The 26,713-nt window shown below is 39.6% G+C and overlaps 1 protein-coding gene across 1 annotated transcript; it reads left to right on the top strand.

Moving 5' to 3' along the window:
• Positions 1-765: 765 nt before the first annotated feature.
• Positions 766-26,472, top strand: marchf1 (membrane-associated ring finger (C3HC4) 1). Its single transcript, XM_059334244.1, has 9 exons — positions 766-921; positions 4,066-4,505; positions 16,438-16,488; positions 18,501-18,574; positions 19,567-20,370; positions 20,604-20,784; positions 20,948-21,092; positions 24,374-24,418; positions 24,528-26,472. Exons 2-9 carry the CDS (start codon positions 4,419-4,421, stop codon positions 24,848-24,850), a joined length of 1,710 nt encoding a protein of 569 aa, XP_059190227.1. The 5' UTR covers positions 766-921; positions 4,066-4,418; the 3' UTR covers positions 24,851-26,472.
• Positions 26,473-26,713: the final 241 nt, after the last annotated feature.

The following is a 26,713-nucleotide window of genomic DNA, read 5'->3' as shown; positions in this document are numbered from 1 at the left end:
TCTTTGAGGCTATAGTTAGGTTTGCTGCAATTAGGATGTTTATTGTTTGAACAAATTTTTTTTCAACATATATTACACACTCCATAGGGCTTCACGATTTGGAAAATTGTGAAATTTTGACTGATATTACAATTCATATATTATTTAAGGCATTGGAGGGAATGTTCATTTTTTAACCATTCTCATTTTCATTGACAAATATATATAAAATTATCATAGTGTGTTTTTTGCAAGGCCCTGTACGAACAAAAATTCAGTTTTAACTTTGTAGAATAAATTTTCTAGGCTGGGACATCTCCGGAGCACCACATAACTTAATACAGAATGGTATTTTGACACATAGGTAGCCTCGAATAAATATTGCGATTTTGATAAAAGTTTCTATTAATTTTGCAGCCCTAGGTATTATATTGCATTACACTGAATTTTTTCCACCACATCGAACAACCGCAGCCAGAATGATCATGAAGTTGATCAACCCCTCTTTCAACAACAAAACGGATTATAAATCATAAAACCGTACTATTGAATTACTTTGTATTAGTTTAAACTAGGATTATCTAATAAAATAATGCATGTTTCTGTTTTTTCCACCTCTATTACAAACCTGCATGAAAATTGCAGTAATCAACCAAATGCATTGATATTTTTAATGCTTGTGTGGTGTTTTCTTAAATGTTAGTTTCTGTAAAGTGACTAAATGACTTTCTGTTACATTTGTGTGTGTATGTGTTTGCAGTCGTACCGTTCAAGCGTGCACGTTCATCATTGAGCATCCCAGTGAGTGTGAAGAGGGCGAACACCAGGAGAGAGAACATGATCGTCAACACCTCCAGCTCAGTAAATGGAGATGCCATTTGCACCCGTTGCCATCAAACCTGTGAAGGTTTCATCTGTAAATTCTCCTGTTTTCCAACAAAGGTGACATCCCCTCCCACTGCACATTGAGTCAAAATTAGGACTAAACACTTACCCAGAGTGTGTCACTGGCTCATTTCAATGTTGACCATCACTTTGCAACTTCTTACAACTAACACACATACCTCTGTCTCTGTCTCTCTCTCTCTCTCTCTCTCTCTCTCTCTCTCTCTCACACACACACTCTCCCACACGTTAGAGCTGTGAAGAGCAGACTAACACATCCCCTCTCAAGTTCAAGTGAGATCATATTAACCCTAATTATTGATGGGCCCCGTGTATGTGTGTGTTTAAGAGAAGAAGCGCTCCATGTAAAATGCATGAATGTTGATTTTAAGATTTAGGATTTCTCTTAGGTGGTGTAAAGACAGTGAGACGTTTGTGTTGAAATACGTTGGTGTCCACATTCAGACGTAACCTAAAATTTTTCCGTAGATGTTAATGTGCAACTGATGTTGTTGTTTTCTCTGCAGGAAAGCTTTTGATGTGGTATCTCTTCTGTTGCAATGGAACAAATCTTTTTTCTTTTGAAACCCCGACTCCTCTAAACAAACCCACGTAGTATAGATACATTCTCAAAAGAGCAGAAGTTCCGCATGCTACAAGTGTGGTTGAACTAAGACCTTTATCTTGAATTAGAGACCACAAGTCACACCCGTGTGTTCTGACTTCCCCAATATCACCACGGCCAACATTTCCAGCAGTGTGCGTGTGTGTGTGTGTGTGTGTGTGTGTGTGTGTGTGTGTGTGTGTGTGTGTGTGTGTGCATGTAAAAGGATGTGGCATCCTGTATCTGGGACACATATTTGAGCACACTTTCAGCAGTGCTTGGTGAAAACAGGGCTGTTGCTGCTGATAACAAGCTGTTAACTTTACTCTTTACTATGCAAATTCTTTTTTGCAAACTCTATGCATATATCCAACTATTCAAATCAAAAATAAACATCATGAAGTTATATATTAGAGTAGGTTTCTGGGTTGTTGATCGTGAAACTCATTTAACACATGAACAGTTCATGTCAGAATGTCACCAGTGGTATTTTCAGTGAATCCAGCAGTCTGGGAAAGTAGTCAGAGGGCCAATTCTGAAAAGGGCTTCCATTAAGACTTTTGCGGACATGTTTTGGTACAAGCTGTCACCCTATTTTTTTAGTTAGAAGACACTCATAGGTAAGGTATTAGGGTGGAAAACAAGCAGGCAGAGTGAAGAAAGAAGGTCAATATAAGTTCAGGTCAGCCGAAGCACAGGTCAACACAAGCTCAACTTATGTTCTGAAGCTTATAAATAGATGGGTTTGGATATTGTGGTTAACTAAAGAACCTTAAAGAACTAAAGAAATAGGATGTAAACAGTATATAAAAAATAAGCAATGTAATATAATATAATATAAAATGTAGTGCTGTGGTATACTGGTGTTCAGTAGTGATAAAATAATTAAACTGTATTTATGTGTTGTGGACCGGTAATTCATATAAATATATATGTGACATATTCCTTTTGCCATCATTATATTCAGGAGACAAAGCTACAGTAGGACTGGTAAAAAAAAAAGATAATAATAATAACTAGAAAATTTCCTCTGGGGAAATTCTGAAAGGGCCACGGGGGCTACTGCCGGTGTGTGTACACTATGATGAGATTCTTCATAGATTTCAAACAATTAATACTAGTAATGTTATGATACTAAATTATATACCAGGAGCACACCTACAACAAGCATTCCTTTTCAAGTATTTATTCAGACAGCAACCTATGCCCTTTAACCTCAAAATGTGTGTGTGTGTGTGTGTGTGAAACATGTGTATCTGGAGGAGTGTGCGTGTGTGTGTCTGGTTCTCTCTTTCTGTGAGAGATGGATGAAAGGCTTTGGGGTCGACCAATCAGAGCAGAGCAATCAACGGAAATTAACAGCTGTGGAATCTTCCACCACAGTGACAGCAGCCAGAGGTGGACGGGCTGGAATTTTTGGCCTCGAACAGAAAGCATTTTTGGCAAAACCATAATACCTATCATTCATCCGACTTCACTTTGAGCACCCTGAGTTCTTCCTGAACAGCTACATATGTGTTTTGTGAAGAAAAATGAAGAAATAGCTTTGTAAGAGCGATCGGAAAAACTGTTAAATATGCTTTTCTACAGAAATATTCCTGCGTTTTTAATATGGGAGTCAATGGGGCTGTTGGTGCGTGTTGGTGGCGCATCTGTATTTGAATAAAATAATTCTTAGAACCTTGGATAAAATGTATTTGTGAAGCCAAACCAGCATTTACAGAATGCAGGATTTCATTTAACATTGTAGCAATACTAATAACAAAAGTGAAGGGAAAACTACCAGGTGCAGCATAAATAAATATATTTTTTTCAATTTATTCAAACCATCTTGATTATGCATCTTGGAAGCACCTTGAAAATGGTCATATTAAAACCAAAAAAACTCTACTGTCAAAGTGAAGTGTACAATCGCTGCCTTGTGCATGTCTCTGCAGAAATGTTATTTATTTACTACTCCAGTTTGTTTGCCTGTTCACCTGTGTCAATCACTGCTCTTTAAGTCATCCATTTTCCAGTTATATCAATCATAATCCTCATGACCTGAGACCAGTCGAAATAGGATTACACCCACACCACCACAAACACACCCACACACACATTCTGTGAAGATGCTGATATGGTTGTGTAGGTTTTTCACTTCTTGGCCGGTCAGACGACTAATGTGCCTTTATTCCTTTAACATGACAGAACAAATGAGACGGATTAACATCTATCAGCACATTGTTTCTCAGCAGGGAGTCCCTGAACGATCAATGTGTATGTGTGTGTGCGTGTGTGTATATGTATGTGTGTGTGTGTGTGTGTGTGTGTGTGTGTGTGTGGGAGACGGCAGTCCATGTGCACAAGTTGCGTAAGCTTATTAGCAGCACCACTGGTCAGAGGAGGAGATTGAGGTTAGTCTAAGCCTTAATCCTCGTGGACCGTATGCTTATTACCCAGCACGACAGCAGCTCGGTTCCGCCCCTCGGAGAAATACACACATACCCGCAGACACAAGCACACACACCGCTACAACACAATTTTTTTTTCTAGCTTCTTCTTGTTTACTGCTCGGCTCCATCTCAACTCTTCCCCTCTCCGTCTCACTCTCTCAGCAGGAGGGCAGAGGAGGACGAGGAGCAGGAGGAGGAGGTGGTGGTGGTGGTGGTGGTGGTGTGCACCGTTGAGTAGTTTCCCAGTCGTCATGACGACCTCACACCCCACCATCTCCAGAGCTGTCTTCCTGTTGCCACGGTGACCTGATCCCGTTTCCATCTCCGCTCTTCTTGATGATCCGGATTGGGCTGATAAAGGAGAAAGATCCGCGAACGACGTCCCCTTTCCTCGAAAACCGCTCGTGGATGGGACAGCGGGTCAGACACGGGGACAGCGGACAGGAGGACAGGCAGGCACGGCGTGCTGGGAATGCTGTGGGAGTAATACGGTAGCGTTGCCTGGAAACAGCAGCATGCCAATACAACAGATAACTGTGGTCCCAGCCAGGGAGACAGCCAGCAACGGCAAGAGCGCTGCTCGCTCTAAAGACAAGTCTGAGGTGAGTTTCTGACCTCTTAAACAGTTAAGTCTTTAAACTGAATGAATGAATGATCTTTATTCTCGGCCATATACTGTACATCTTAAAAATCAAATTTCACACAATTTTATATCACAATCAATAACCGAGAAAAGGAAAAGACTGTAGCACATGTCTTATTTTTGCCTATCAATCAAATCAATCAAATCAAATCAAAATTACTTTATTCCTCCCCAAGGGGAAATTCAGAACCATCCTATACCATGTATATATCAGTATATATCCTATACCATCCCCAGGTTAACCACAATAAATGAACAACTACATTATAGTCTAATTCATAATTCTTGATTATATTTCATGTAAATCAATTTAAATTAGAATTATACATTATTTAACATTTTAAAGTTTTCGAACCTCAACACAGAGCTACACAATTTCAACTCATCATTAAGTCCATATCATAGTTTGAGCCCCAAAACTGAAACACATCTGTATTTTACACCCTTTCTCACTTTACGTGTTTCAAATATAAACAACCCTCTAATATTATAATTTCCTTCTCTTAATTTAAAAAGTGTTTAAATTCAAACAGGAAAGCTATTGTTCACTAATCAGTACACTAAAGAGTATTTCTGATGTGTTAAAATAAACAATATCTGGAAAATTTAAGGTGGAGCACCCTATAGAAAAAATAATTTGTGGAGTCACAATATCCAGCTTTATTTATTATTCTAAAAGCTCTTTTCTGAAGTTTAATTATAGGTTCTATATTTGTTCTATTTGCATTTCCTCAAATTTCAGCACACATTAGTGTACATTTGTCCAGATTTGTGTTGGCAGATGGAAAAAGACATTTGATATGTCCTCTGGCATTGATCTTGATGACTGTAGAGAAGCATGTGTGTGTGCGCGCGTGCATGTGTGCGCGTGTGCATGTGTGCGTGTGTGTGTGCGCGCACATGCATTTGTGTATCAGCCTCCAGTTTCAGTTGGCACTCATGCACTCAGCAGGCTTTTATCACCTTTCCCTCACTTGAGGTTTGATGCTTTCTGCTTCCTCTATAAAGCCTTGCATCAAAGAACATCATCAGACATTACATCACATCACCTCACCTGTTACCTCACCTCATCAAGTTACGTCACACACATCAGGCCATCAAGTGTTTTTGTCTGACAGCAGGAGGCATTCAGCGTACTCAGAATTAGGGATTCTCAAGAAACCAAGGTCATCATGGCCACACATGAACAAATTCATGGTTGTTGCCAAGTTAGTGTGTCTAGATTTGGTTTATCAACTGTAGACACCAACAAGAATCTTTAGACATTCATGCATTCATTAATAGTTTCCCCACAAATCTACTTGTTAAGACATAAACAGGAACATACAGTAAATACGCCTTTTTCTGAGTATGTGGAGTATAAAATGGTTTCAGTTCCTCATATTTCGCAGAATCTTCTCAGGTCACTTATTCATTACTTTACAGTGATCACAAGATGTGCATCTTAAAGTCTGGATTGTTGGCTGAATGGCTTTTTGGAAAGTGTTTGTCATTGGTTACATTACCTGCCACCTCTCTACTGCTCTACTGTCAGCATTCTAAAAAAAAAGAAAGTAGAAACTATTCTACAAAGTAAAATTGAGAAAAATGATGAAACCAACAGTGCTGTTTCCTGATTCCAAATTCTGTACAATCTTTCAAATGGAACAAGTTATGCATTTGAAAGCTTTTCTAAACATCATCCTAACTCATGGAATGGGTCATGATAGCGTGGGCTGCATTAGTTTATAACTTTAGAGATAGCTCCCTCCAGTCTAAGAGTTAACTAGAACATCAGAACCACAGATGTCTTTTGCAGGTTTATGATAACAAACAAAAAACCAAACACGAATCAAAAATAGAGTGCGGTGGTGGCTATGTGCTTGCATTTCGAATATTCAGGCCACATAAATGCCCGCAGACTCGTTGTGTAGCAGGACTGGTTTTTTTCATACTACAGTCAACAATAATCTACTGATAATAAGAAAAATAACCCCCAAAATGTACTTTATTTTGTAGATTTGGTGGTTGAGGAAAGGGACCTTAATCGTTTATCTTAATAATTTTATTTTAATATTGCTACCAGCTCTGTGCACATCTTCCTCTTATAAACTGAATGGGTTTATTCGGTTTTTGTAACTTTTTTTTTTAACCTAATCCACGCTTAATCCATATTTAAAATGTAACAAAGCTGAACAGTGAACAATTGTACTTCAGTTTTAAAGATCATCTTATTTCTAAGTATAAAAGAGTATAAAATAACAACAAATAGAAAACAAAAAATAGAAATTTCATTTCACTGGACCTGTAAAATGTTTCGCAGTATATAGACTGTGGGTTATGGGCCTGCCATTGGCTGCCTTTTTCAAGCATCATTCTCCTCCCCGATATCTGTTTTGCAAGTGCACGTCACTGTATCCTGGGCTTAGCCCCGCCCAAGAAGACTGTGATTCATTTAAAGAACCACAGATCAAGCTAGAGCATTTTTCCATTTATCCCAGAATGGTAATGAAACCATCCTCCAGTGTTGACACAGCACTGTGGAGAGAAAAATGTAGATGTGATGATAGAAGCTTCAAGAGTTTGGACTTTTTTTTTTTGCCAAATGTACTATGAAAGTGCTTTAAAAGTGCTTAAATTTTACTCTTAAAAAGCAATATGAACCTTGTCAATGGCAGTCTGGACCTGAAGAAAAAATACTAGTGCTGTCAAAATGTTCATTTTTGCGATAAATTTGAAATATTTAACACATTTAAAAAAATGTACCCAAAATAAAAGTTCTGGGCTCACTTTTACAGATACTGTTAATATTTTCGGAAAGGGGTTAGGCTTAATTGTGTTGAGGTTTAAATGTGTCCCTCTCACCTCAAGATGTTGGAATGGAAATAGGCTCTATGGATCTCTGAATACCTGCAAGTCTCACCTTTATGGACAAATATACATTTTTACAAGCTGCAGTCTAAAGACAACAAATGGCAGTTAATGGAGACCAATCACAACAGATTTGTGCAAAAAATAGATCAATTGACACCCCTAAAAATTGCATTTAAAAAAAACAAAATTATTATACAGCCTGCATTTGAAACAGCAAAAATGTTAAATTTGCATTACTTATATATGTGGAGCTAACTTGAAAATGCATTGGTATAGTCGTTTAAACATCCATTCAGACTATGTAAAGGCTCTACTGAATATTAAAAATATAGTTGAATATAATCAAAAACAAACATCTGTATAAGTATCTTCTATCTACATGCTGCTGTTCACAAATCTTCTGCATATTTTAAATGCTATGGCTTTCAAATCATATGATCTTTGATATACTAGAATACTAGCTGTTTCATTATATTTATTTTACAACATGAAGAATTTCTTCATTATTATTTGTGGGTTTTATGTGATCTTCTGGCTGGTTTGATGTGAGTGATGCTAAGGTGGTTTCACATATTTCCCTGGACCGATTATGGACTGAACAATGAAGAGTCAGAATATGATGACCGTTATTGGTTTGTTTATTTATGTTGCCATGGAGATGAACACAACAACAGAACCCTTGTGAAGCGGATGAGCTGCGTTTTTAAATATCAAACGCTTAATAATTAAATAACAGAAAAAAATAGTCATTTACTAACAAATATTTCATGTTAAAATTATTATTTTTTAGATTTTAAACCAACTGTTAAGGTTCTGTAAAACATGTCGTGACAAAATATAAATGGTGCAACTGCAGCTTCATGGTTGGGTGTCTAAATGTGGCTGTAGGTGTTTTTTGATACCGAGCCAGAGTACAGAACCAAAATATAGCCCTCGGTCCACGCTACATCACTTAATCCCCTCTGCAGAAACATGCACATGTCCACACATAGACTCACCAAAGTCTCTGCTGTGCATCAGAGTCAGAGTGTCGGCAAGGGAGCGGACGCTCAGGTAAGTGACAGGAAGACGTTTTCTCTGATCCAGTTCTTTATTACTGCTGAACTGTATGTTGAGGCGTTTACGAGGCTCCGGCAGGAAGGAGCGATTTGTTTAGCTGTGACTTTCTGTTTGTGTGGAACTCTCCTTGTAATGTTGGCAGTGCTTTGTTGTGACTTACACCTGTGAGGCTTTTAATAGATTCTCTGGATGTTACATTACATGTTCTTTGTTTGTAGTGAGGTGTAAAATGAAATTCTATATGTGGAGAAAGATGGAGTCACTGTTCAACTGTAGGTGCCTTTAAATGAATCGAAGACTGAAGGGCTTATTATTAAACATAGGCTTATGCACTCATGGTAAAAAGAATTTGCCATTTTAAAAATTTGTATTGTCTGTGTTTATTAGTCAAGTAGATGGGAAATCTGAGTATGATAATGACACATTGTACACACACCTCTGTACACACACTTCTGTACACACACCGCTGTACAGATGCTACTGACTTAAACACATAATGTGTTTAAACAGACTTTATTGGCTTTGTCAGCCAGTAAAAGTAGTGACCACAGACTGTATAAAGGTGTGATCACCCATTGGTTAATGGACTGCCATGGACAGCCGTCATAGTTTTTGGAGCTATAAGTGACCATATTTGGACGAGAGGGTGGACCGGACTTTCATTTTAGCTTTCATAATTAACTCATTAGTGAAATGTTTACTGAGATAATATATCAAGTGAGAAGTAGGGTCCTTTTCTCATTGACTTATATACAATGCAGGTTTAAGGCACATTATTTCACATTATCTTTACTTCCGCTTCACTCAGATCTAGAGGCAACGTCCACTTCTTTTATACAGTCTATGAAAGCAGCTTATGGATGTTCATTTAGATTTTTTTCTCTCTGAAGGATAGCCATGTTATATTATTATTAGTCATTCATAAACAAACAGACAACTGGGTCCCAGTTGAGTTGAGGCTCAGACATACTTGGACTTGTACCGGTTACACAGCCACAATGTAGCCTGCATTGTTGTGGACACATGCAGCAACGTCCACAAGTCTTCACTGTCAGTTTCGCTGCATGGTTGTCAGCTGCGTGTCTGCATTTAATACTGTGTTAGTATTAAATGCCAGTCCTCACCAGTTAGGCGCTTGGCAAGTCGCTTACATACCAAGTCTGTATTTTTGGTATAAAATTGTCATACCTTAAAAAACAAATATGATCTCAAGCGGTGTCTGCCACCTTTATACACCTTTGCTATTTTTCATCGATTAACTGATGTGTCACATAGCTCTATGTTCAGAGCGCAGCGGAGCAGTAGGTCATGAGTGTAATGAACTAAGCAGAAAAAAAGAGCTTAAAATTCAACCAAATGGGGGGCATTCCAGGTGGCACACCTGGTAGAGCGCGTACCATAGAGGCATTGTCCTCGTAAGCTGGCAGCCCAGGTTCCAATCCGATCCATGTCTTCCCCTCTGTCTCCCCCTTCACTCTGTCCTATCAATAAAAAAAATCTTAAAAAAAAAAAATCAACTAAATGGTGCTGAGTTATCACTAGTAAGTTGCATTTTAAACTCTCCAATAAATTAATCCAATGAAAGGCAGGTGTGGTTGCACCATATAAGTTGTATTTACAACAAATGTAATGCATTTTTCTTTTTACTGTTTAACTGATAGTATTAATCAGTCAAAATTCTTAATGCTGGTTAACGGTTAGATGCTTTTTTAAACATCTCTAATAGCAACGAATGGACAGACAGTTCAATTTGTTTCACCTAGTCCAAATGTGCGCGAAGAGAGGAGGTATGGGTAGATGGATTGGGCCAACAAACATTGGACTTAAGTTAGGTATGTTCAGTCAGTCACTTACATAACTATGTCACATACTTATGTAAGATAGGTAATATGAAAAATATACTTACTTTAACCCAAACAAGGTTGATTTTTTGGCTAAGCCCTACCAAACTGTGACTGTTTCACTACGCTAACCACATGTTTAAAAATGTGAGCGTTATGTTTAGCTATGAGGAAGTGTTGATCTCCTGTGGGATGTATCAAGAGTATGAGAACCAATTCCCTGTGTTGTTTTAAGCTTAAGAGCCTGATGTTTGATTTAATATTATTATTATTTTGTTTTTTTACATCTATAGCACTATATGTGCACATGAATGCACCACTTGGCTGAGAATATTAAAATATAGAAGTGACATCTGTATCTTCTCAAACATTTCAGTACACCTCAACAGTCGTTGGCTCGTGATTAAAGGCATTTTATTTTGATGAATCTTTTAAACATAATTATGGAGTAGTGATAGGATAATTTTTGGCAGGCAATCTGTTTTGTGACTCATAATAAATTACTGATCTATCCTGTTATACTGCTAAACATTGCAAGCATGTGCCCTACCCAGTACATGTGTCTAACACCCACAGGAGGCTGCAGAGTTTGACTTCATGCAGGACTACTGATTTAAACCTGGCTATCAGCAAATCCCTTGATCAGCTTACATGATACAGTCTTCTACTTGTCAGTGTCTCTCTTATTTATTTCCCTGATTTGCACAGAGTGTACCCACAACTGTGCCTGTGTGTGGGTTGCTACAGGCAAGCTCTTCTTTGCTTTTTATATGTCAAGAAAAAATATATATAAAGAAGCAACCCACATTATATTACAAACACATTACAAACATCAACTTTGAACTCTGTAAATAACCTGTAAGATACATAAAGCTTCTAACTACTTCTAGCTACACGTTGAGGCATTATACTGGTATACTATATATAAATATCAAGCTTTTACCAACAAAACTGTATTAAATGTGTTACAGGCATGTTTTAAACATTATATATAGATTTATTTTGAAAGTTTTCTTTCAGAATGATAGAGTCTGTGATCAAGATAATTAATTGATCTTTTTATCCATGTAGCCAAAGCCTTTTATATTTCATTCCTCTCTGTCAACCTCCTTTGCATCAAAAGTGAGGATGATGTGTTCCCTCACTACAGTTAACTGTAGTTTATTTCGAGTCAGTCCCACACAAACTGTCCTGCTGCTGTAAATACACATCTTAATTCAAGTCTGAAAATAATTCATGTAATTATTATTTGGCCTTTTTTGTGAAAGAGGAAGTGAAAGACTATATCCAGACCTATTTTGGTTTTTGTTGTTTCTTTTTTTTTTTATTGAAAGAAAAAAGCAAATTTCAGAGTTTACAGTATCTTGGACTTAAAAGGGTAATTTCACTCACCAAATAAAAATCGAAGAGAGGAGAAAAATGTGGGGAAATAAGAATTTATCAACTGTAGTTGTATAAATATTGTCATGTACTTGATACTGACAAAGAAGTGGGTTAAATTAAAACAACAAATTAAATTAAGGGCATACATAGGCAAGTACACATGTGCATGAATATCAAAGGATGGGATTTTATATAGAAAAGGAACCACAATAAATCACATCCCGGTATATATAAATACAGAAATTCTTTGAAATTTGTGACCCAAATAACATTTTTATGTATTTACTACATTAATATGTACCATAATCCAATTTAGTTTAAAAAGCATTTGTGACTTATAAGCATCTATGTCTTCTTGAAGCTGAGAAATGTACAATTGTGTTTCTGGTTGTTTTTTTTTGGTAATATATTGGAACAATTTTCAGAATTAAAATCGAAACACCCATCTCTTCAACGTTCACTCTATTTTATGCTTCAGTCCATTTTCAACTGCCCACTCGCTCCGACACCAGACAGTTGGCAGGTTATCCTGCTCGTCCCCATCACATGGTCAATGTTGGACTGCTTTTGTTTGTGTGTGTGTGTGTGTGTGTGTGTGTGTGTGTGTGTGTGTGTGTTGTGGGGACTAATCTTCACACATACAGAATCCAGCACATTTTCACAGTAAAGGCAGCTGAGGTTCGAGGTGTGTTCCCTCTGTCTGCGACGAGATGTGTTTAATCCCATAATGCATCTGCCTGCCAGTAACATCACCAGCTTGGATCAGGATGAAAGCCAATTTAAAAGTAGTAATGAAGAAAATTATTGATTTGAGGGAACAGGACTATTTCCTCAAAGATTTCTTTTTGCAATCTGGAAGTGTCTAAGTATAGCTTTCCCAACAAGTGCGCATTATGTCAACACTCGCCAAGAGATTCTGATGTTTTAGGGCCAAAAAACTGAGTTGAAATGCTCTCCATTCCTCCTTTACTGGATGCACAAAACTCCTGCTGCAACCAGATTCTCAGCCTGCCTCCATTTATTTAATGTTTTATAACAAACAGTCTTTATCCTATATTAAACACAGAGACACAGCTGAACTAGCCTAGGATAAAATACTGCTGAATCATCCCAAAGAAGACATTTCTGTTGGGTTTTATTTTATTCAAAAATGTTTTCTAAATTTATCGTGACCTGGTTTGAGGTCCCGGTCTGATGAAGCCAATAGAACCACATCATCTGCAAAAAGCAGAGATGCAATTCTTAGGTCACCAAACTAGATCCCTTCCTCCCCCCGGCTGCGCCTTGAGATCCTGTCCATGAAAATCACAAACAGAATCGGAGACAAGGGGCAACCCTGGCGGAGGCCGACACCCACTGGGAACGTGTTTGACGTTGTGTCGAGTATGCGGACACAGCTCTCACTTTGGTTATATAGGGACCGGATAGCTCGTAGCAACGAGCCCGGTACCCCATACTCCTGCAGTACCCCCCACAAGACTCCTCGAGGGACACGGTCGTAGGCCTTCTCCAAGTCCACAAAACACATGTAGACTTCTACCAGCCGCATCAACAATTGAGGCTTTGAACATGGTCCATTCGGACTCCATGTCCCCATGTTCCAGAGGTGTGAGTTGAAGACCCTGCAGACAGGGGCCTCTGCTCGACGTTCCCAGTTCACCCTCACTACATGTTTGGGTTTGCCAGGTCTCTCCAGCATCCTCCCCCGCCACCTGATCCAACTCACCACCAGGTGGTGATCAGTTGACAGCTCTGCTCCTCTCGTCACCCAATTGTCCAGAACATGCGGCCGCAGATCTGATGATACGATAATAAAATCGATCTTTGGCCTAGAGTGCTCTGGTACCAGGTACACTTATGAGCAACTCTATGTTTGAACATGGTGTTTGTTATGGACAAACTGTGACTAGCACAGAAGTCCAATAACAAAACACCACTCAGGTGGTACCCCTTCCAGGACACCACCCAGAGACTCCAAGAAGGCCAGGTACTCTGAACTGCTGTTCGGTGCATAAGCACAGACAACAGTCAGAGACCTTCTCCTTGCGACTTGCAGCCGCTAGGAGGCGACCCCCTCGTTACTCTGGGAGAACGCCAACACAGCGGCGCTCAGCCGGGGGCTTTTGAGTATCCCCTCACCCGCCCGGCGCCTCTCCCCCTGGGCAACTCCGGAAGAGGAGAGAGTCCAGCCTCTCTCCAGGAGTTTGGTTCCAGAGCCCACGCTATGCGTGGAGGTGAGCCCAACTATTTCTAGCTGGTACCGCTCCACCTCCCACACAAGCACTGGCTCCTTTCCCCCGCCAGCGAGGTGACGTTCCGCGTCCCCAGATCTAGCCGCTGAAGCCGGGGGTCAGCACGCCCAGGTACCCGCCGTCACCTGCTGCCCGGCTCACACTGCACCCGACCCCTATGCTTATGAAAAAAAAGAAAAAAAACATCTCCTTGTAAAGTAAAATGCATCAATCTTGTGCACTTTGAGAGCTAAATGTGAGCAAACACCTCACATAACATTTTTCACAGTCGGGAGATACCGTATTATATATCTCTGACCCTACCGCCCGGACAGGTTGATTGGATTTAGTTTGGCGCTTGCACACACGCAGACGGTGAGACACGAGCAAGGCCGTGGCCCTTGTGAAATTCCTGCCCTGGTACCTGCGCTTCTCACTATATAGATCGTGAATAAGCTTGAACGTTACCTTTTACGTTGATGTCCTAAGAGGGTCAGACAGGATTTGATGCGCTCGTTGATAACAAAATAAGTTGAAAATAACGTTGTGTGTTGTTGTGCTCACACAGTGCGAGTAGAAATCATGAGTGGCGCATTGATATTAATGATCATGTGAAATTTTAGCAGCGGCACACGTAATTCAGCAGCGGCACACCGCCACTGGGAAACACTGCATGAAGATTTAGCATGATCTTTTTTTATTCATGGTGCCTTGTCGGTGTCAACATTTGGTAACTCCCGCACAGAGCCCTCTACTGGTGACTGGAACCTGTGTCAGAAGATGCAGGCAGTAAATGAGGCCACAGATATCTGAGGGTTGAATTGAAGGTCTTGGCGGTTGAGTTCGGACAATTGCTCGTCTAGGAAGCCCTAGAAAAAGCTATTAGTTTGCTTTAAATAGAGACACATTGCAGAGAAGCATCTTGTAGGGATGGACAGGTTAATAGGATTGGCTGGCTTTAGCAAGGGGTCACAATGAAGCAACAAGGACACATGGCCACGCATGACTCCTGACGCTAGATTTCAACCAATCAGCACACAGCCAGCTGAATAACTCATAACATGTTGGTGATGTTAAAAGCCGATTAGTTTAATTATGACGTTTTTGTATTTATTCCTGAGTTAGATTTATCTTGTCTATTTTTAGCAACTGTGCAGCAAGGGATAGTTAAACATAGTATTCTTGCATTGTATGCTGTCGATGAGAACGGCAGAAAATATAATTTCAGCCACCTAAAAAAAGTTCAAGTGTACAATATTTAGAATATTTTCAACATTTCACCCTGCTAGCCCTTTCTGTCAGGGAACTAAAGCCATTTCTATGCTCTTTTCAAAGAGACCAGACTCCCTTGATAAAACAATCAATTTAACCCACAGAACACAGGAGTTGCTGGTCTACTGCTGCCTTGATTGATTAGTTGATGTTGTTGTTTTTTTAATATACCTTTCTCTGTTGTGAAAGGTAAAATTGCTGTTTTTGGAGGAGTCTGGTGGCTTTGAATTGAGCATTGATAGACTTAAACTGATACTGCTTTAGCTTCTGCACCCATCCACAGCAGGACTTAGCTTTGCTTCCATGTACTCCTGCCTGCTTCTCCAAATTGTGGATGTGCTGACCGCCATCTATTGTAGGTACGCCATTCAATCCCACTTCAAAAGATACAAACTATCGCTAAAAGATTGGTCCCACGTTTCACTTATTTTGGGGGAGCTTTGTAGAGAAAATTGTATTTGAACTGTGAACAACACCTTTTTTAAAATTACAGTTTCTGACAGGCTTGGAATTTCGTAATTTTAGGGGCAAGGCCACTTGGCCTTTTGTGTTGTACATTTTTTTTTTTTTTTTTTTTTTTTTTTACAATTTTGTGATAGACTTGCGCTGTCATTTTAGCCCGTTTGAGCGGTTCAGGCTCGAATCAAACCCACCACTGATGATGAATGTAATTTTTTTCTCAAAAAACGCAGGTGTCAAAGCTGTGTTGCTGGGAAAGAGGCAGACTAGAAAACCACAAACCAACCAACTGGGGCAGTGCAGGCGGGGCATCGAGGCCACTGTGGCCTCAGCGCCAAATTTTGAGGCCCTCGTGATGTTCTTGCCCTTGTTTCTGACATTCAAATGTTTGGCTGAAATAAAACTAACAGCATTATACGAGCTGAAGCAACCATTGATTCAATGATTAGTTTAATAACAGAAAAGAAATTGCCAAAAATATCAAAAGACGATGACAACTTTTTGAATTAGGCAAGTGTTAAATATTGAAACTGAAAAATTGATCTGCAGATTATTTCTTGATGATAGATTATCTACAGCAGATCACACTAAAATGTTATGGTGAGATGAATGAGCCGTCAGCTCCTGTGTGAGTGCAGTGAAATATTGTTTTAATAAATGTTATATCTGATGTTATGTGCCATCAGAGAAATCTCTGGTTTAAACACCACAGGATGCTAATCCATGTGCCATTAAATCATCACATACTTCTGTGTGTTCTGTAATGATTTTCCTTCTCTCCTTCTCCCTGCAGGGGAGGAAGGACCCCGGGCGCTCAGGGAGTCGATCCAGCAACATCTCCAAGGTAACCACTGGATATCAGAGCACTTAAAGGGCCAATATCAAGATCACAGTTCACAGTGTATGGTAGTATTGTTTACCCATGCAGAATCTGGTCTTTTATGACTCATGAGAATGGTGCTTTAAGCTTCCCTAATCAATATTTTTTGGGTTAATTATGAACAAAACAACTTATATGTAACGTGGACGAGGTGCTCGAGAATAATGAATTGTAGCTCAACAGGTCACATTGGTATGGAAGCCCATTTCCATCAGTGAAGAAAAAAAATAAGATGAAAATTGGCCTTTTGGTGAAAAAAAGGTCCTTTAAGTTATTATTATGATCATTTATTCATTCATTCATTCATTCATTATCCTTAACTGATTATCTGCACTCGGGTCGCGGGGGGCTGGAGGATCCCAGCTGACATTGGGCGGGAGGCCGACAACCACACTCTCATTCACTCCTACGGGCAATTAAGAGTCACCAATTTAACCTAAGCTGCATTATAATGATCAGCTTTTTCAAAATAGTGACCTTGTATCTCAAAAAAATGACTACTTATCTCAAAATAATGACAAACCTTCTTAAAATATGCTAACTTATTTTAAGAATGTGTTTTAAGATTGTTGTTTGTTTTTTTTTTTATCCCATTGACAGATATGTGTTTCCGTACTTAAGTCTTCTTGCATCTTTTCTCTTATTGTTTTGGATTTATGACCAGCAAACATTTTTAACTGCAGTACATAGCAAAAATAAAACAACAAATAAAGACAAGTAATGTCTACTGGAAACTAGATAATGTAAGAAGCCTATAATACCTCCAGCTAAACCTCAGATACATTTCTAAGGAGTTGGTGGAGGCCAAACCAGATCTTAAAAGAGAAAGAACAGTGGACTGAGAAATAAAAAAATACTCAAGCAATAGTTAATACTATAGGTCAGGGTTGTATCTTTACCAGATTCTTTTGGGTTAGTTTGCCTCCCAACAAAAAAATCAATGAATGCAGCTGTAAGATTATTTATGATTTTTAATCAATATACATCTTTGTTTTGATTATGTGGTCATTACAAAGTGTGTAAACATACTATTTTAACCCATTAATGCCTAAAGCGCCTGGAAATAATGCCTGAAAAACCTATGGCCGATTTTCAAATGACCCCCTAAAACCTGAAGTTTTTCTGGAAATTCAACACCTACTAAATAATAGATTTTTCAGCCTCTGTAGCAGATAAAAATGAAATTCAAAAAGTATTTGAGAGCTTATACCCGTGGCTTTCATACGAAGTTGAGTTTATTTGTCCAAACCTTCAATAAAGTTTTTTAAAAAATCAACAAACTCAGCAAATGTTACATTTGACTGAATAAAAAATCCTATGCATAATACTAATACATGCCCATTAGCAAGATGCAAACATGATATGACCATTGGAAGAAATAGACATAGTTCTCATTAGCCTACTGTAATAAAAAATAAAAAAATTATCATAATAATAATAATAAATAATAATATTACATTTTATATATTGCACTTTTGAGGGTACTCAACGACGCATAAAGTAATATAAGTCAGAAACAGTCATGATTTCTTATATCATCATCACAATCAATTATTATTACTATTATTATTAATAATTCAGTTTCAGTTTCAGTCATCATCGGCGCTGTTTTGTCTAGATTGCTTCCGTCACTTACTGCTGAGCTCCTCCGCTATAGTCGTCTTCCGCCATGATTTAAAGTTCTGGAAAAGTCCGATGTGGCATTGCGACACTCCCACATGTATTCTGATCATGATTCTGATGCATTTCATTGGCCAAGAGACCGAAAATAGGTGGAAAAAATACAAATACTACAAAACGACGTATCCGCTGTCCAGGCCTTAATGGTAGAGTGACGCAACAGCGCTCCCGGCTTTAATGGTAGAAATGCGGTAATGCTTTCCCGGCGTCAATGGGTTAATAAAGTGGTGATTGAAGTTGATTGTTGCACCTTTACAGCAACATGGAGGCTAATTTCAGTCTGTTGGTGATTTCAGGCCAGCAACTCCACAGCAGGACTAACTACAGCTTCAAGAACATCAATCACCCCGTCTTCTCAGGACATATGCAGGTGAGACAGCTGTCACTTTAACTTTTACGGTCACCTGAGCAAAAAGTGCAAGACTGAGGTTCCTTGAATATCTGCAATTTTCTTTTAAAGCTCCGGAGCAGCCACAGTTCTCTCTGTGATATTAACATGCACAGTTCAAAGCTTTCTCTCCACTGAGTGGGAGCCTGAATTAGTGTGGTTGGCCGCACCCAGAGGGCATTAACAAAATTAAAATGGATGCTGAAATCCAGTGGTGCTCCCACAGCGCAATCAATGAGGGGAAGACGGCTGATTGCAGAAACGGGATCCTTCACATTATCATGTCCGGTGGTGGTGTGGTCAGGCCCAGTCCTGTTATTTCAAGGCCGAAAGGACGCTGTGTTTTATAGCACTGTGGACACTGTGACCTCCATTTGTCACAAATCATGCTAGAATCATTCCATATTCACCCATTTTTTTTTATTGTGATTACCCAGCATGATAATTAGACCACGTTGACAAAATTTGTTATTGTTCAGTCGTACATCGTGTCCCAGTTTTCTGCCTCTGAGGAATTGTTATTTTGCTCCAACCACCGCAAATAACATATCTGTCCCGCCAGCATTATTACCATTGAATTATAAAAGCTAGTGGGAGTTTCTAGGAACAGCTAATTTAATGTTAAAAAATATCAAATAACTCAAAATTTGGACATATGAAGTCAAATCAATTTTATTTATAAATGTACATCATACAACACTAAAATCTTTCCATTTTAATCCTGGATTTGCTAAAGAAAAAGCTCTTAAAACAACTCCTTTTTTTTTTATCCCACCAGCCGGTTTATTAAAGATAAAACATGCTGTTTTAGTAGCTAACTTGTAAAATACCGTTTGTCTTGTAATTTGTGTGAATTGACCATTTCAACTCATTTGTTTTTTATCGTCATCACATTCATGTCTTTTTCATTTAATTTCACCTAATTGTTGTACTCATCTCCATCTTTCTGTTTGCATGTGTATGTGTGTGTTCAGTTCTGGCCAGCTGACCCGTTTAGAGGAGGATGTTTCTGAGTCACACACACAAAACAAGCACACACACACCTCTGTGATGACCGTCACCAGCTCAACTCTGGCCTCGTTGGCCCAGTCACAGAAGAAGCAGGTGAAGCGCCGCCACCGCCGCAAAAGAAGCTGCACCGCCAGCGACTCTGTGGAAACCATCGCCAAGCAGGAGCTCAGCGACCGCAGCCTGAGCTCTGACCGCAGCGAGCACGGAGAGAAGAGGGAGAAGTCTGTGAAGAACCGGAGGGAGCTCCCCCCTCGCCTCCGCTGCTCGGGGGCCCCGCAGACAGATTCCACCTCCGAGGATGAGGCGTGGCGCGAGGCTCGCAGCTGGAGCAAAGAGAAGGCCAGAAGAGTGCGCCGCCGCAGCGGAAGCAGCCGAGAGAGGGATGTAGCGAACGGCTGTAAAGGACGGGAAGACAAAACAGAGACCATGGAGCTGCAGTCGGTCGGCTCGGACGACGGGAAGGAGAACCAGCCGCTGGTGGAGGACAGCGGAGGCCTGAAGAAGCGCCACAGCAGCAGAGCATCGACGAAGAGAGAAGGCCACGTTTCACAGAGAGAAGGCTCGCACAGCAGAGATAAGGAGAAGAGCTCCAAGTCAGGGAGCAGCTCCTCATTGGTGGAGGACGGTGAGGAGCACATCACCAAGAGATACCAGGAAAAGGGGTCAGGGGGTGGGGACATGTCTGCACCGACACCACAGAAACACTGCAGTATGAATGGAGGCATGACACGGCAGTTTTCTGATGACTCTGAGACGGAGGTCTGCAGGTTAGTGGGTGTTTGTGAGCCTTCTATGATGTGTGGGTTTCACAGATAAACATCAAAATCAAGTTCACCTTTCACTTTATTGTCCAAAAAAGGAAATTCTCTCAAACGTACCCCTAAAAAACAAAGAAGACAGTAGAGAAGCTACATATCATTAGCTGTTCTTATGTGGACTGCACTGCACTTGTATATGTGTGTGTGTGTACTGTATGTGTATTTACTTTGTGTGTGTTTAGGATTTGCCACTGTGAGGGGGATGATGAGTGCCCGTTGATAATGCCTTGTCGCTGCACGGGGAGCCTGAGTTTCGTCCACCAGACCTGTCTCAACCAGTGGATCAAGTCCTCAGACACTCGCTGCTGTGAACTCTGCAAGTTTGACTTCGTTATGGAGACGAAGCTCAAACCCTTACGCAAGGTAACACACACACACACACACACATGCTCTCATGAATTTCATTCACAGCTCCGAGCTGGGTTCTTCACCTCCAGACTGAGTGTCAGGCCGTGATAATGAACACCGTTCTTCTTCTCTTCTTGCCTCTCGTCCCGCTCCCCATCTCCATCCCTCCGTCCTCCAGTGGGAGAGGCTACACATGTCGAAGGGCGAGAGGAGGAAGATCTTCTGTTCGGTGTTGTTTCACCTGATAGCAATAGTGTGTATGTTGTGGTCAGTCTACGTACTGGTCAAGAGAACCGCGGAAGAGATCAGACTCGGGAAGAACGGTGAGTACTTTCCCCCGCTCCCTCCCTCACGTATCAGAGACACGCTGAGTAAAAGTGGAAAATCAAAAGTACCATGTGGAGTTTTTAATTGTAAAACATAAGTTCTCATCAAAAGGAACTGTGAATAAGTCCTCACAAACATTTTCCTACCTCAATAAACATTTTGCAAACTTAATAAAAAGGGGTATATTCACATGTACGGTATACCCCTTTTTATTAAGTTTGCAAAATGTTTATTGAGCCAACATCGACTCCAGATACAGACACATAGATATAGAAGACAGAATAAAGAATATAAAAAATAACACATATACATACATTTATGGTATTTGGCATTTATTATTAATATATATTTTTGTTTGTTTTCCTGAAAGTAATTTGCATTTTATTTTATTTTAGAAGGTTAAATAGGTTTTTGCATGTAGTAGTATGAACATCAATGAATAAATATACTTAAATATATGCAGAGATATACACAGTATAGTGAGTGGTATATGACATATATAATATAGAAAACATACAGAAGGTCTAATAGGCCTACAATAATAATTAATTAATAATTAATAATTAATAATAGGCCCACAAAAAATTGCAGAAAGAGTTTTATGTAAAACTGTCAAACAGCTTACTTCGATATTTTCTTTTCCAAATAAATGCAAGCACTTTTCCTGCCCTTTAAAATTTAAGTTTTGAAATTTAAATTTGTCACATGTTCATACAAATGTACAGTGAAATGCAGGCTGGCTAAAGGCTCAAAAGGCTGGTTTGGAATAAAGAATAAGACTAAAAATACAAATTTAAAAATAAATCTTAATAATAAATATTCAAAGATACAAAATCTGACTGTTAAAATGCTTTAAGTTAATAAGTAGGTGGGCTGTGCCGTTTTTCTTTGATATGAAAATGTAAAATGCACATATGTTCAATGCAACAATGCTATATTGTCAATATGTTTACTGTCATCAGCAGAAATTGGTATCACATCCTACTGTAAAACCTCTTTCATACCAATGACCCGGGTCATGTGACCCGCGTTCACTCCTTTTGTCAATTTAAACCAAGACAGTCAACACGGATCCCTGGTCAGGACATTTCAGATATGACCTGCGTCACAACATGTGGAGCAGTGAATACAGATTACTTCCTGTGCTGGAAATGGGCAGGGAGTTTACACATCTCAATATGATGGATGTTGTTGGTATAATATGATAAAACAAACAATACAGCACCATTACAAAACTGTACAAGACTTCACAGGGTACTGACTCCTGTCTGACTCTGGTGATGTGATTTTAGAGATACATTTCCATTTCCTCATTTTATTCATGCTTTCTTTAACCCATAAGAACCCATGGTGACACCCGTGTAACAAACACTTTAAATATTCTACAATCTCCTATATTCAGCTTTATGCTTCACATGAACTCATTAAATCCCTAAGTGACGTATACTCAACACCCTGGTGTGGTCGTCATGTGACAGTCATGTAACTGTGACAAGAAGTGACTTCTCCAAAATATGGGTGTGACTGGAAACAGAAATGTGAAAAAGTAGCTAATTTCAAAAAGCTTATTTTTTGTTACGAGGCTAAATTTAAACCTATTTAACAACTCTAATCCGTTAATACGGTGTCCTGTATTGCATTTAACTTGTTCTGACCAAATTTCCTGAACAAATTAAAGTCACAATTTTTAAAAATTTTAAAAAATTTTAAAAATTAAAAAAAAAAAAAAAAAACCATCATAAATGTGTTCTATGTGGTCCACCGTCTGTGGTATATCCCCCATAATTTTCTTTAAGGATAACTGGGTCTGGGTTCTTATGGGTTGAATCTAGTTAAACTAGTGTAAAATATGTGTCTGTGTTCAGTTTAAGTCTCTTAGTTTAAAAAGTAACTGTGGTGGCCATCCCTGCGTGTCCCTCTGCGCATAAGGGTCGAGCTTAAGCTTTTTTTAAGCCGACTTAATTTATAATTTTACCCAGTTTAAAGGGATAGTTTGGACTATTTAAAGTAGGGTTGTATAAGGTACTTATCCATAGTCAGGGTATTACTTGCTGTAGAACCGTATAACTCAGTTTAAAAAAACAAACAGATAATAAAACCCAAACATGACATTCATTCAGAACGATGAATGTCATGAAAAAAGTCATATCTTGTTCCAGATGTCAGAATTAATCACAGGGACGATTAAGTTTTCTCTCTGGTTCTTGTCAAAAGTGTGGTTTCATCTTTGAGCAGAGACTTTATTCAAAGGTTCACAGCGCCTGATGATCTACCCAAGATGAGTTTAAATCTCTTCAAACTGATTTGCATATTGTAACTGTACTGGCATCAACAGAAACAAAAGCCTAAGGAAGGCAAAACTGAAGATATGAAAATGGTTTCAGCGGAGTGAGGAATACATAATGTATTATTAATACTAAAACATGTCAAATCACTGCTGTGTTCTTTTAACAAAATCTGATCATTCACTCATTTTGAGTGAGCAGGTAGGTCAGTGTTTTTCCTCACTGGTCAGATGATATTATTCATATTAGCTTCAGTTTTATTTGTCACTATTAACATGACTTTAAAGTAAAAATAGACAACCACATTTTTTTTGTGTTCATTGTTGTGTCACATAGTCTGTATAAAAGAAGTGGACGTAGCATGTGGGCCTGAACAGTGATACATTGTGGAAGTGCCTTAAACGTGCATTCTTTCTAATGACCAGCAGGGGGATTCTGCTGGCCGATTAGATTGTATAGAAGTCTATGAGAAAATTACTCTCACTTGATTGATTCCTCTTAGTAAACATTTTCCGAATTAGTTCATGGTCTCAATCTCAAGTATACATTCTTCTTAAATACAGCATGGTGTTTATTTCGTAAATTATGGTTCCAATTTGGAGTAAAATAGACGATAAAGCAGGTAAAGCTTTCGGGTGTGGCTACCTGTGGACATTTAAATAGCTTTGAACTTGCCTTCATTACTTGTAATTATGGAAGCTAACTTGACGATGGCCAAAATGCCAAACATAAGGCTTCAAAATGTTAATCCTCCACCCAGTGGGTGGCATCATTCACTTCTTTTAAACAGATTTGTTGATGGTGTGGTGTGTTGTGCTGTGATTATAGTGTATAATAACCGCAGGTTAGAAAACATAGATGCAGTATGTTAAAAAATAATTTGTACATATTCATTAGTAATAATATATATATACTAATTGTACATAATAAATAATAGAATAACACAATTAGTTAGAGATCATAGAAATAAAGAGACCCACTCTTGATTGCAGACGAAATATGGAGAGTTTCTCTTCTGAAGTACTATACGGAAGAGGGTAAGCACAGCTCCGCACACACCACCATCATGATCCATCGCACGTCCTGCAGGGCCACCAACAGCCGCTGTTTGTGTATTTTTGTGTGTGTTTGTGTGTGTGTCCTCAGGTGTTCTAGAGTGGCCCTTCTGGACCAAGCTGATTGTGGTGGCCATCGGCTTCACAGGCGGCCTCATCTTCATGTACATCCAGTGTAAAGTCTACCTGCAGCTGTGGCGCCGCCTCAAGGCCTTCAACCGCATCATCACTGTGCAGAACTGCCCCGAGAAAGACCTGCACAACCCTCAGGCCCGAGCCAGCACCCTGACCAACGGAAGGCACGAAACCGTGGAGGTCCCAGTAGGTCTGGCCCCCGTCGCGGCTCCAGAGGCACAGATGCACTCGGACATGTCGGTGGAGGCTGCGGTGGCGCCGTCACAAAACCCCGTCTGAGCGATTCTCCTTTCCGCTCAGACAGAGTCCTGAATCAGCCCCCGCTCATCCAACAACACAAGCTGAGGTGAGCAGCGGGTGATTTAGACTCGTACAGTGTTTTAGTGTTCATCTCAGCTCCTGTGATAACTGATCCGGAGACTCAACAGATGGATTTTAAAGTCCTTCAGTGATCAAGGAAAAATTGGAAGGCTGAAGGGCTGCAGTGATGTGAACGTGCAACAAAAACAAAGAAAGTGGCGGGCCGGGAAAAAAGTGAGAAGTAAAGGAAAACAAAGCCATCAGCAGGAGAAGTTTGTAAAGACTGTAGTTATGTGATATATTTTATTTCTGTATGCACTTTCTCAAACTGCACTGACGTGAGTTAAAGGTGTGAACACCCTGTGGATGCTATTACGAGTCTCAGTATGCTTCAAACAAACCTCATACAACATCTCTTACAACCGCGTCTTAAGGCAAAAGTTTTTATAGTTGTTTACAAATGGCCAGAAGCCTGTTGCCACAGAGAGGAGCGAGATGAGAGGAAATGTACAAACAGGTATTACAGCGCACAGTCTCGCCTCAAAGACATTTGCCGTGTTGCACTTGGTTGTTTTGTTCATTTGAAAAGTGAAAAAAGTGGTTGTGCAAGGAATGAAGAAGAAAAAGAGCTTGAAAACAGACACTGACAGTGACAGTGACATGCTGTTCTGTACTTGCGGTCTGATAGTTAGTTACTACAAAGCATTTTTCATCGTGTTGATTTTGGCAGCCCTCCTGGCAGACTCCCTTTAGAAAACCTCTAATTTTAATTTTCTGCTGCCCTGCTGTAGCTTCTCTCTGTTCGTCAAAAAGTGCTGGCTATCGAGAGATGCTACGTATCGGTTCTGCACATGCGTGAGAGTATTATTTGAAATGGGATATTGATCTTTCGACTTATGAGGCCCCTGAAATCTTAAGTAAATATGTTATGAGTATCAAAATATGCTCCCCATCTACTTACAGTAGTCACACCATTGTTTGTATTCAAAACCTACATATAAAGATGTCATAATACTGGATATTTAAACACACAAGGTAGCCTTTTATTTCAACAAGGCAGCATAAATCTGGCCCACGTAGTGGAAGTTCCCGCCAAAGTCGATGTACAGATCCTCCGTCCACCACCTCCAGTCCCATCTGGAGGAGCAGCGAGGTGAAGCTCTGCTCCTGGAGAGGAGGAGGTGCCAGGTGCAGAGCTCTCAGTCTCTGCCAGAACTTTGATTGTAAAGCTGTATCTGGGTCTGGTCGCTGCTGGAGACCCTGCTGGAGTCTGAGCTGGAGGAGTAAATAATTTTGTCTGATCCTGTGGCAGGTAGTAAGAAAACCTATACAGAAATAGACAATATTCTCATTGATTGTCTTGTTTGCTTATATAGGTCATTAAGATGTATCAGTGTTAGATTAAGACTGTTTTATATCTGGTTAAAAACACCTGGCAGTAAATTATTGCACTCAGGTGTGGATTTTAGATTCTGTTAGATGATACTATCACTATCAACACCTACACAAGTCTAAAAAAAAATCTGAAGATTGTTAGTTTTTCCTACACGCATCTTAAACATGTCAGAGATGTGTCAGTCATTAAATTTGGAATAACAAGACAATCTGCATGGAAAGTGACGAATGGAAAAGAGCTTGAAGAGAGAAGTTCATACTCATTTCTACCATTTTCCACACCTCTGCTACCTGAAGTGTGAAGATGGTTTTATATGCGGTTTGAAGATGCAACAAGTGCTTTGTTTGAAGCATACTGAGGCCTTAACTCTCCCTGCGGACAATCAGGTCTTCAGACACCAAAGAGTAAGGATATATTAAGTAGAGACACAATTATTTAAAGTGTAA

Source organism: Centropristis striata, chromosome 1 (genome assembly GCF_030273125.1).
Source record: "Centropristis striata isolate RG_2023a ecotype Rhode Island chromosome 1, C.striata_1.0, whole genome shotgun sequence".
In the NCBI taxonomy this organism is placed as follows: Eukaryota; Metazoa; Chordata; class Actinopteri; order Perciformes; family Serranidae; genus Centropristis; species Centropristis striata.
The sequence above is the reverse complement of the archived record's forward strand: the minus strand, read 5'-3'. Positions and strand labels throughout refer to the sequence as shown.

What these genes read in the sequence shown, in the direction of transcription:
- marchf1 (XM_059334244.1), top strand. Translation starts at nt 4,419, where the DNA reads ATGCCAATACAACAGATAACTGTGGTCCCAGCCAGGGAGACAGCCAGC. An exon ending in AGCTCAAACCCTTACGCAAG is followed by an intron (nt 20,785 to 20,947) that starts GTAACACACACA and finishes TCCGTCCTCCAG; the next exon opens with TGGGAGAGGCTACACATGTC. An exon ending in GAAGTACTATACGGAAGAGG is followed by an intron (nt 24,419 to 24,527) that starts GTAAGCACAGCT and finishes GTGTGTCCTCAG; the next exon opens with GTGTTCTAGAGTGGCCCTTC.